General features: G+C 41.1%; 1 protein-coding gene across 2 annotated transcripts in view; it reads right to left on the minus strand.

The window, feature by feature from the left end:
* GPBP1L1 (GC-rich promoter binding protein 1 like 1) overlaps positions 1-12,452 on the minus strand; it is a 58,513-nt gene that overhangs the window by 30,417 nt on the left and 15,644 nt on the right. For both annotated transcript variants that reach the window (XM_025384376.1, XM_025384385.1), the window contains exons 2-3: positions 4,904-5,951; positions 3,761-3,875 (exon numbers count right to left, since the gene is read on the minus strand). In XM_025384376.1, coding sequence (XP_025240161.1) covers positions 3,761-3,820 — 60 coding nt within the window. In that variant the 5' untranslated portion in view covers positions 3,821-3,875; positions 4,904-5,951. The remainder of the gene's footprint in view (positions 1-3,760; positions 3,876-4,903; positions 5,952-12,452) is intronic.

Genomic DNA, 12,452 nt, shown 5'->3' on the forward strand with positions numbered 1-12,452 from the left:
AAGGAGGGGGAGGGGAAAAAAAATCTTGCAAATATCTGTAAGTATAAGCTCCAAAACTTTACACTTAAAAATATTTATCTTGTAAGAGAGGAAAATCAAAACGATTGCCTCAAAAATAATCCTAAAGTTTTAGTATTTCTGGAATAAGGGTGAAGGCAATGGTTGAAATATCACCCTAGGAGGTCGGTAGTAATTACAGAGCTTTTTTTTTTTTTTTTTTTTGAAAAAAAGTGATGAAGTCTCATGGTTGCCCAGGCTGGAGTGCAGTGGCACAATCAAAGCTCACTGCAGCTGCTTACCCTTGAGCTTAAAGGATCCTCCTGCCTCGGCCTATGGAGCAGCTAGAACTATTGACCCATGCCACTAAGTCTGGCTAATATTTTAAATTTTTTGTAGAGATGGAGGTCTCACTATTTTGCCCAGGCTGATCTCTCACTCCTGGCCTCAAGCAATCCTCCTGCCTTGGCCTCTCAAAGTTCTGGGATTACAGGTGTAAGCCACAGCACCAAGCTACTAGAGTTCTTATAGTTTTATAAAACATTTATTTCCAGATATAATACTTGTAACAATACTAAACTTTTGGCATCATACCCAATTTACTCATTTACACACAATGAAAGAGGTCAAGAGAGAAAAAAATAAGTCTCTGAGGTAATAAAACTGAAAGGAAGCAGTCTGAGAAACTTTATAGATTAACTCTAATATCCCTTCCTATTTCAAAGAATTTTATTCTATGACATTCGTTTTTTGTTTGTTTTTTTTTTTTGAGACGAAGTCTCGCTCTGTCACATCGGCTGGAGTGCAGTGGAGCTATCTCGGCTCATTGCCAGCTCTGCCTCTTGGGTTCATGCCATTCTCCTGCCTCAGTCTCCTGAGTAGCTGGGACTACAGGCGCCCGCCACCGCGCCCGGCTAATTTTTTGTATTTCTAGTAGAGACGGGGTTTCACCATGTTAGCCAGGATAGTCTTGATCGCCTGACCTCGTGATCTGCCCACCTCGGCCTCCCAATGTGCTGGGACCACAGGCATGAGCCACCGTGCCCGGCCTATTCTATGACATTCTTAAATTATAGAGACCAAAGTCCATAAAGCCATGAAAATATGGGTATGTTTGACAAGGAAAACCTAAGTCAGAGCATGTTTACATTTACTTTTCTTACTATCAATATCCTTGCCAATATTTTACCCATTCGAGTGGGTAAAAAGATTTTCTCCTGTTTTCTCTTAAAAGTCTTATGGTTTTAACTTTTTAACTTATGTTCCATTTCAAGTTAATTTTTCTGTGTATGAAGCAAACGCTGAGGTTCTTTACCCTGCCCCCATACAGATAGAAGCTAGTTCTTCTAGTTCAAAAACACAACACTATCACTTCCTCATTGAATTACCTTTGTACTTTAGTCAAAAATCAATGAAATACATACATAAGCCTTTTCCTTGTTTTTTTAAAAGCCAAGGTCTTACTCGGTCATCCAGACTGCAGTACAGTAGCCCGATCATAGCTCACTGTAGCCTCAAACTCCTTGGCTCAAGTGATCCTCCCGCCTTAGCCTCCCGAGTAGCTGGGATGACAGGTATTCGCCACCACACCTGCCTAGTTTTTTTCAAATTTTTCTTGTAGAGACAAGGTCTTACTTTGCTGCCCTGGCTTTCAAGCAACCCTTCTGCCTCAGCCTCTCAAAGTGCTGGGATTACAGGCATGAGCCACGGAGCCCAGCCTCTACAGGCCTATTTTTGAACTCACTATTCTATTATATTCCTTTTATGTCTATCCCCTTATGCCAAAACCACAGGACTTTGCTTACTATAGTTTTGAAAATGAAAGAATGTCTTCTAATTCTTTTTACTTAGTTCACTAAAACAATTATTCTTCTCTGATAGATCTGTATACTTTTCATGTAGCCCACTAGCTCCAAGCCTTGGGTCAGATTAGGCCAATTATAAGATCCTGCAAATTTCATTAAGACAATTTGAAATTAAGTTTAGAACCAGGTGTGGTGGTTCATTGCTGTAATACCAGCACTTTGGGAGACTGAGGCAGGTACATCACTTGAGCCCAGGATTTCAAGACCAGCTGGGCAACATGGCAAAACCCCATCTCTACAAAAAAATACAAAAAATTAGCTAGAAGTGGTAGTGTACGCCTATAGTCCCAGCTACCTTGGAGGATGAGGTAGGAGAATCGCTTGAGCCAGGGAAGTCAAGGCTGCAGTGAGCCATGATCGCACCACTGCACTCCAGCCTGGGCAACAGAGTAAGACCCTGTCTATAAAAAAGCAAACAAAAATCCCAAAATGAAGTTTAGGCTGGTACAGTGGCTCATGCCTGTAATCTAAGCACTTCTGGAGGCTGAGGTGACAGGATCGTTTGAGGCCAGTTCTAGAACACCTTGGGCAACATGGTGAGACTCTATCTCTACCAAAAAAACCAAAAAAGTTAGCCAGGCATGGTGGTGCTCGCCTGTAGTACCAGCCACTCTAGAGGCTAAGGTGAGAGGACTGCTTGAGCCCGGGAGTTCAAGGCTGCAATGAGCTATGACCATGCCACTGTACTCCAGCCCGGGTGACAGAGACCCTGTCTCAAAAATAAATAAGTAAAATAAAGTTGAAACAAAATGAAGTTTAGAGAAAAGACCATTGGTCTAGATGAGACCAGAAGCACTTTCTCGAAGTCCACATTTTAAAATAGGAAAGGTAGGCCTTTTTGAGAATGCCTACCAATTTCATTCTTCCTCTATTCGTTGGCAAAATGGGAAACGCTTTTAAGTTTACTAGCTTCCCAAACGTTTTATCAATAACTCAGGCTGATTCTTTTGTGTACTGTGACTAGGTCTGCTTTAATCTATTTAAACTGGTAATTCCATTTGCGTTTACCCCTAATACAACACACATCTCCCCTGAAACTATTAAGTAGGTTAATGCCTCTAAAACAGTTTTTAGAATTTAATCTGAGATCCATGTAGTAGTTGAACAATCACTGTCTCTACCTTTTCCTCCTCTTCATCTATTGCCATAAACAAATGTGTGTTCAATCCAAAGGTCTGTTTACCCAAGTGCCATTCCCCTTTTACTTCTGCCCCTTTGACCTCGACAACAGGTTAGCAAGTATGTTTAATCTCCAAAGCGTGCTGCAGCTAATACAAGACTTAACTGTGTCATGTAATGAGAAAAGCCTTAGGATGTAACGAAAAAAGTGAGATACTTAAAAAAAGAAAAAAAGAAACATAAAAAAGTGAGATATTTGGCAGTGATAAGGTACTAAGGTACACACTCATGTGGACTGCCTAATTACTTACATCCTTCTAACAGAAAGCTATTAAGTCTATGAAAATGTTTTTGAAATCCTCAGACGAGATTGAATATATTAAAAAACATCAGGACTGGGCTGAGTGCAGTGGCTCACGCCTGTAATCACAGCACTTTGGGAAGTCCAGGAAGGCGGATCACTTGAGCTTAGGAGCTGAAAACCAGCCTGGGCAACATGGTGAAATTCCATCTCTATAAAACGACAACAACAAAAACAAAAATTAGCAGGGCGTGGTGGTACGCAGCCTGTAGGCCCAGCTACCCTGGGAGCTGAGTCAGGAGGATTGCCTGAGCCCAGGAAGCCGAAGTTGCAGTGAGCTGTGATCACACTACTGCACTTCATCCTGGGTGACAGAGGGAGACCCTGTCTCAAAACAAAACAAAACCAAAAAACAACCAAAAACCACCCCCAAACCCTCTAGTATTTGAGAAGTTACTACAGGAATGCAGAACAGTACCTTAGCTGACTGTGGTGTTGAGAAATTTAGCCAAGCAGGAACAAAATCATGCTGCGCCATTTAGGTCCAGTGTCTCCTTTCAGCAAGGTGAGGCATCCAACCTCATGGCCAGGATCTGAAAACAAAACAACTCAAATCACTAATGTTTACAAGAATGTGATACCAATGTATAAAGGAATCTGTAATTATTCTAAGATTCCTCTTTACAGAAAGACCTGCCCTCTGAGCCTCTCTATAGATTACTTACCAAGCCTTTTAACTCAGAGAAGTTCTAAATAAAAGTAATTTTTGTTAAAACAAAAGAAAACGGTAACATGTGCCTGGAAGATTGACTTTTATTTTTTGTAGAGGAAGGTCTTGCTATGTTGCCCAGGCTGATCTTGAACTCCTGGCCTCAAGAGATCCTCCTGCTTCAGCCTCGCAAAGTGTTGGGATTACAGGTGTGAGTGACTGCACCCAGTGAATCTGGAAGGTTTTATGAAGGAAGCTAATGAATTCTTGATTGTTACATCAAATAACTTGAAGAATTAAACATCTATTTAAAACCACAGACACTTATGAAAAGAGATTAATCTGCTTCAAGTACTCAGGGAAATTCTAGCAAAAGCAGTAGAAAAGATATTCTTGGCTGGGCATGGTGGCTCACACCTGTAATCCCAGCACCTGGGGAGGCCGAGGTGGATGGCTAGAGGCCAGGAGTTTGAGACCAGTCTGGGCAACATGGCAAAACCCCATCTGTACCAAAAAATAATAAAGGAGCCAGGTGTGGTGGCACACGTTTGTGGTCCCAGCTACTCTGGAGGCTAAGGTGGGAGAATCACCTGAGCTGGGAAGGTTGAGGTTGCAGTGAGCTGAGATTGCACCACTGCACTCCAACCTGCGTGACAAAGTGAGACCCTGCCTCAAGCGGTGGGCGGGGGGATCTTCCTAGAGAAGGATGATACAACCTCTCAAGAGCTTTTCTATTTAGTTCACATGAATTTCTTCAAATACCAACTAGCATCAGTTTTCCTGAGATCTGTTGCTGTCTTCAAATCACCCCACTGATATTCTCCAAAATTAAATACATCAGAAAGCAGTAGGTATTTTTCATGATGCATATACATAGAGTCTTCTTTCCAAGTTAGACACATGGATATTTACCCCAGAGTGTAACCTCTGTGGTCCTGTTTCTGAACTCGAGTTGGCCAGCTGGATCTCCCACGAGGTTTTCCTGTTAAAAGGGTGCTTAAGTAACCTGGCCGGCAGCACGACTTATGATGAAGCACAAAGCAGCCAGGTTCTGTGTGGATCACTCTCTCAGTCCCCTCAACTGCTCATCTTAAACTATTTGGTTCCTGACACGTTTCCAAAAGGGGAAAGGGGAAAAGGGGAAGGGGGGAAGGGGAACATAAAAAGTATTTGTTACATTTACAAAAGGGGGGAAGGGGAAAGAGCTGTATCTATGTTCACCTCATTCAACTTCCTTGAGTTATGGCACTATGATGTTGCTTAATTAGGTAAGACATGGATATTTGCACCGAGTGCAAACACTGTTCATAACAAGGTCATAGCTAGAAAGACAGATGGGCTCAAGTGTGGACAAGTAATGTCATCAAGGTGACAGATCAAAAATACTAAGGCCCTATAAAAGATCTGAGCAGTCAACTCCAAAACATCCACATGACAAAGTCCTTAAAATACAAATCTCATTATTCTTACTCACGCAACTGCTAAAAAATAGTGTGCAGATATGTATTTATATTTGCCTTAACCTTCAAAATCTAGGGACATAAATCTTGTCTTTGTTAAAAAAAAAAAATAAATAAAAATATTTCAGACAGGAATTTGCTATACACTTTTCCCTCCACAAACAGCAGCTTTCAAGGCAAATTTCTTGGTATAAAGCTCCTAAATGTATATTCTATGTCTTTGGCCTTTACTATTTATAAATTCAGAGCAAAGTTAAAACATTAGAAAGATGGGTGGGATGGGTATTAAGAAATAGTCAAGGAGAGATATAGTTCCAAAATGAGAATTTCTTCTTCGGTTTTCTGTGTTTCACTTGTTCTGCTCCTTCCCAAAATCTGAATTGAGCCACTGGAAGGAGATATGGAGAATCTTCTACTGCTTTGGTAGAGAAGTCACTTATTATTTTGGATCCATTTCCACCATTTCACAATCACTTGAAAGGCCACACGAATCTATCACTCTGTAAATGAAAAAAACAAAACATAAAATCATAGGAGGCAAAATCACTATCTCATATATATATATATATATATATATATATATATATATATATATCTGCTAAAATGAGACACAGTTAAATAATCAAATCAAGGCCCTGAGAGTCAAAACCCTTAAGTCCAATTTAGACACTACGGATGTATGTCACCACCTATACCAACAAGATGACTGGGATATAAATCTTTTTTAAGGATTTGAGAAAAGTCACCTAAACAGAGTTTGCTATTTTTTTTTTTGGAGATGGAGTTTCGCTCTTGTTGCCCAAGCTGGAGTGCAATGGCGCTATCCCAGCTCACTGCAACCTCCACCTCCCAGGTTCAAGTTGATTCTCCTGCCTCAGCCTCCCAAGTATCTGGGATTACAGGTGTGCACTAACACGCCCAGCTAATTTTTTGTATCTTTAGTAGAGATGGGGTTTCACTATGTTGTCCAGGCTGGTCTCGAAACTCCTGACTTTGTGACCTGCCCGCCTTGGCCTCCCAGAGTGCTGGGATTACATGAGTGAGCCACCGTGCCTGGCCTGGAGTTTGCTTTTTTATATAAAAGCACCTGTAATCTCAACACTTCGAGAGGTCAAATTTTCCAAACAGCTGTCTAAGGTATTCAGAAATGCAAAATAATGGGTCTTTCAGATCTAGATTTTTCTCTCATAAATAGAACAGGTTGCCCATGAGTAGTCAAAGAACCACATAGCTTGCTGGTATATTACCAAAGTCACCAACTACCTATTTGTTTAGTACTAGCTACAGCTAGGATCCTTAAGATATCTGTCATAGTATTTTTTATGTATTTATTTATATATATATATATATTTAGATACGTGGCTCTCAATTCAGAGATTTAAAACTTTTATAATCTAACTTGTTAGGCACTGAGTGAAACAAAAATTTCTTTGGTAATTTCTCAACATTCTTCCAGGGGATTCCAATTAGAAACAGGGTCTCACCCTATTGCCTAGGCTGGAGTGCAGTGACTTGATCGTAGCTCACTGCATCCTTAACTCCCAGGTTTAAGCAATCCTCTCAGAGACCTCAGCTTCCCGAGTAGCAAAAAAACCATGGGACTACAGACGTGCACCATCATGCCCATCTAATTAAAAAATTTTTTTTGCAGACACAGGGTCTCACTTTGTTGCCCAGGCTGGTCTTGGAACTCCTAGGTTCAAGCAATCCTCCTGCTTTGGCCTCTCACAGGGCTGAGATCACAGGTGTGAGCCACTGTGCCTGGCTGCAGAAAGATTTATTTGATAGAAAAGAATTTTTGCATCTATGGGTAATTCTGGTCTATACTGGTAAATTTCAGTTTGGAAGATATTTCTCATATATCCAATTCAGCAGCCTTGCACTATATTGTTCACGGGAATAAGTTCATGGGAATAAGAAATACCAAATTCAGGATAGTAAGTATCTCTGCGGGAGAAATGAAGGGAAATAAAAAAGAGGTCCCAAAGAGTTTCAACTGTATCTGTAATGCATTATTTCTCAAGTTGAGTGATGGGTACAAGATGACTATTCACTTATTGCTCTTTTTATAAACTTGTAAAACTGAAAAGAGTATTAGGCCGGGTGCGGTGGCTCATGCCTCTAATCCCAGCACTTTGGGAGGCCGAGACAGGTGGATTACTGGAGGTCAGGAGTCCAAGACCGACCTGGCCAACATGGTGAAACCCCGTCACTACTAAAAATACAAAAATTAGCCAGGCGTGGTGGTGCGTGCCTGTAGTTCCAGCTACTCAGGAGGCTGAGGCAAGAGAATCACTTGAACCCAGGAGACGGAGGTTGCAGTGAGCCGAGATCCCACCACTGCACTCCAGCCTGGGTGACAGAGCCAGACGCTGTCTCAAAAAAAAAAAAAAAGCAAAAAACCCCAAAATTGTTTTTATACAGGCCTATACCTATAACTCCCAGTAACAGATACATGAAACTGTCCCTGTAGTGAAGTTATTCTAGAAAAATAATCAAGTCAAGCATCCTTATGGAAAAGATATAATTAACTGTCTGGTGTATACTTTTTATCTTACGAATTCTAGTTTAAACCACAGAAAACCTGAAGTTCAAGACAGAGAGAGAAATCATCTATTAGGGTATAAAACTGTTGGACACAAAGGAAAATGCCTCAATTTTCAACATAAACAATTCCCTCTTTTCAATAACCACTAGGTACTTTCCAGTTTTCCAACTGACACACACCATCACCTTTTCAGTGTTTTACACACCGAATCCAAAGTTTCTGTACCAGAGTCCCAACTTAGGCAGGACTAGGAGAAATACTAACTAGCAATACTTTGATACTATTACAGGTCCTATGGCTGTTGTATATCCCGTAACAATTACTCACCCATCACCCTTAACAAGCTGGGATACCTGAAGTGTAAAGAGTGTGACCTACACATGCATGTGCAGAGTATGTGGTTGAGAGGAGATGCACTGTAAGTGGGGACGTTTGATCAAACAGAACAAATGAAAAATGAAGAAGATAGATAACAGAAATTTCTGTTCTGGAAGTAACAGACTAAAAGGAAAAATTCCAAAATGTTCTTAACGGTTTTAGTAGGATGGTGGAATTACGGGCATTTTGTTTTATCTTCTCTATTAGTCAGAAGTTTTTGTAATGAACTTACTTTGCTCTGTAAATTTTAAATTAAAGATCTTTAGTGATGCCTTTTAGGGCTGTGGCTAGTTTTACAGAATGGCTAACTGGGAGACTTCTGCTTACTACTAACAAATTCTGAGAAGAAAAAACACATCACTTAAAACTCTCTTAGAACTATTTTTTTTGGTCTGAGAAAACAGAGCAGGGTTCTGAGTAGCTGGGACTGCGGGTGAATGTCACCATGCTGAGCTAATTAAAAAAAAAAATTCTTGGGCTGGTGTGGTGGCTCACATCTGTAATCCCAGCACTTTGGGAGGCTGAGGTGGGCAGATCACGAGGTCAGGAAATCGTCACCACGGTGAAACCCCATCTCTATAAAAATACAAAAAATTAGCCAGGCGTGGTGGCAGGTGCCTGTAATCCCAGCTACTCGGGAGGCTGAGGCAGGAGAAGGGTGGGAACCCGGGAGATGGAGCTTGCAGTGAACCAAGATCACACCACTGCACTCCCCCTGGGCGACAGAGCGAGACTCCGACTCAAAAAAAAAGAAAAAAAAAAATTCTTCTGTAGAGATGGGGTCTCACTATGTTGCCTAGGCTGGTCTCAAATGCCTGCGCTCGAGCGTCTCACAGAATTTTTTTTTTTTTTTTTTTGGAGATGAAGTCTTACTTTCTGACCCTGGCTGGAGTGCAGTGGCATGACCTCGGATCACTGCAACCTCTGCCTCCTCCCGGCTTCAAGCAATTCTCAAGCCTCAGCCTCTTGAGTAGCTGGGATTACAGGTGCCCACCACCACACCCAGTTAATTTTTGTATTTTTGGCAGAGATAGGGTTTGCCATCATGTTAGCCAGGCTGGTCTTGAACTCCTGACTTCAAGTGATCCACTGCCTGGGCCTCCCAAAGTGCTGGGATTACAGGTGTGAGTCACCGCACCTGGCCTCATAGAACTTTTAAAAAACATGAAAGATGGCCGGGCCTGGTGGCCGAGGCGATTGGATCACCTAAGGTCAGGCATTCGAGACCAGCCTAGCAATATGGTGAAACCCCATGTTTACTATAAATACAAAAATTCACTGGGCGTGGTGGCTGGCACCTGTAATACCAGCTACTTGGGAGGCTGAGGCAGGAGAATCACTTGAACTCGGGAGGTTGAAGTGAGCTGACGGGAGGTTGAAGTGAGCTGAGATCCCGCCATTGCACTTCAGCCTAGGTGACAGAGGGAGACTCTCACAAAGAAAAACATAACATAAAAGACTAGACTGGAGGGGAAATCAAGATTCTTTCTAATATGAGATGTCAAGCATGTGCTCTGGAGCTCAAAAGAGAGGTGTGTTCTACTGGTAGAATTTTGGTAATTGTCAGTATTTGGTAGACAACATTTAAAGTTGGGGAATAGGTGAAATCTAAGGAGAGTATAAAGATGAAAAAGTTGGTCAAGTGCGGTGGCTCATGCCTGTAATCCTAGCACTCTTGAGAGGCCGAGGTGGGTGGATCATGAGTTTGACACCAGCCTGACCAACATGGTGAAACCCCGTCTCTACTAAAAATACAAAATTAGCTGGGTGTGGTGGTGCACAACCTGTAATCCCAGCTACTCAGAAGGCTGAAGCAGGAGAATCACTTGAAACCGGGAGGTGGAGGTTGCAGTGAGCTGAGATCACGCCACCACTGCACTCCAGCCTGGGCAATAGAGTGACACTCTGTCTCAAACAAAAAAAAAAAAAAAGGGAAAGTTTCCAAGTCTTGTTTATTTCATTTCATTACTTCTTTTCCATCTGTTACTTGTGACTCTTCAAGGTCTAATTACTCTCCAACTTAAAAAACTAATTTTTTAGGCACTACTAGTCTCTTTCCACCATCTGCCTCAGCCTCTCCTACTGGTTGCCACACTCTGTTCCTAGACTTAGATTGTAATTATATTACTACTCTGCTCAAAAATGTCTGGTTTCCCACCAACAATACAACAGGATTTAAATTCCTCAGTCTAAGAGACAAGAAATAATAAGCCTTTCCCCCAGCCCTCAAAAACCAGCCCAAAAAGTCTCCTTTAATTCTCTATCTGGAAGTAATTCCTGCCTCTGAAAATGAAACCTTCAAAGTACTTTTTTTTTTTTTTTTTTAAAGACAGAGTCTTCTGTCATCCAGGCTGGGGTGCAGTGGCACTCACTGCAACCTCCGCCTCCTAGGTTCAAGCAATTCTCCTGTCTCAGCCTCCCAAGTAGTCCCAAAGTGGGACTACAGGTGCCCACCACCACGCCCGGTTAATTTTTGTATTTTTAGTAGAGACGGGGTTTCACCATATTGGTCAGGCTAATCTTGAACTCCTGACCTCAGGTGATCCACCCGCCTTGGCCTCCCAAAGTGCTGGGATTACAGGCGTGAGCTACCGTGCCCGGCCTCAAAGTACTTTAATTGTGCCTACTAGGCCACTAACACTCACTTCTTCCAGGATAGTTATAAATGTTTATCTTAGCTCCAAAAGTAGGCCAAAAACTTGTCACTTCTAAGAATCCTGATTTGCTATTCTTTGAAACACACATAGCATGTATCTAGCATGGTACCGTGCATATGGTAAGGATTCAAAAGTTTAATAAATTTTTACAAAGTATAATAAAGCAAGGCTGCAGAGAAATTAGAAACCTCATGTATTGCTGGTAGAAATGTAAAATGGTGCAGCTACTGTGAATAACTGGTTAAACACTGAGGTACTACATGACCTAATAATTCTACTTCTAGGTATATATCCAAGAGAAATAAAAACATGTCTACACAAATACTTGTAACTGAACGTTCATGGTAGCCTTATTCACAATAGCTACAAAGCAGAAACAACTGAACTGTCTATCAATAGATGAACAATATACTGTATATTCACACAACAGGCTATTATTCAGCTATAAAAAAGGAAATGAAGTACTGATATAAGCTACAACACGACATGAAAATATTACGTTAAATGAAAGAAGGCAGACACAAAAACTGTAAATTGTATTATTTCACTTATATGAAACATCCAGTCCCACAGAGCTAGAAAACAGGTCAGTGATTACCAGGGCTTGGGAAGAGGAGGGAATGGGATGTGACTGCTTAATATAGATGAAAATTTAGTTTGGGGTAAGAAAAGGTTCTGGAACTACATAGTGGTGATGGTTGCACAACACTGAGAATGTACTTCATGCCATGGCAATTGTACATTTTTTCAATTGGTTCTGATGGTAAATCTTGTATTTTCCCATAATTAAAAGAATTATAATAAAGTAGTCAATGTTAATATTAAATACAAACATTACCCTACATCACCCATTCTTTTTCAGATTATGAAAGTACTTTTGCTCCCTCTCTACAAACTCCCTGTATCTGAATACTTGATACAACCATTCATTCATAAACATTTGTCAAATATTTTACCTCTTCAAAACAAAATCTCCAACTTATCAGGCACCTCATATGTCAGGCGCATTATTCAGTATTTCACAACATGACCTAATTTTATATTTTATAATTAAGTTTATACTGCTAGGAGAGCACCTCCCTGGCCAAGGGCCTTATCTCAATTACCTCTACTTCAGCCTCCTTTTACCTAGATACACTACTACCAGTGCTGTTGGCTTCAACCACTCATTTTCTCCAGAGTCCAGTAGCATCACCAATTATTCCTTCTGGTAACTTCAACTTCTATTTATACTGGGTCCACTCAATTTACAAAAAACTGTACTCAATTCTCCAAATTAAAACAAACCCCCTTATTAAAGCCTGTATCTTGCTCTAGGTATATCCTTGATGTGCTTTACCCTCCAGTCTTTTGTTTTTTGGGTTTCTTTTTTTTTTTTGAGACAGTCTCATTCTGTTGCCCAGGGTGGAGTACAATGG

Source organism: Theropithecus gelada, chromosome 1 (assembly GCF_003255815.1).
Source record: "Theropithecus gelada isolate Dixy chromosome 1, Tgel_1.0, whole genome shotgun sequence".
In the NCBI taxonomy this organism is placed as follows: domain Eukaryota; kingdom Metazoa; phylum Chordata; class Mammalia; order Primates; family Cercopithecidae; genus Theropithecus; species Theropithecus gelada.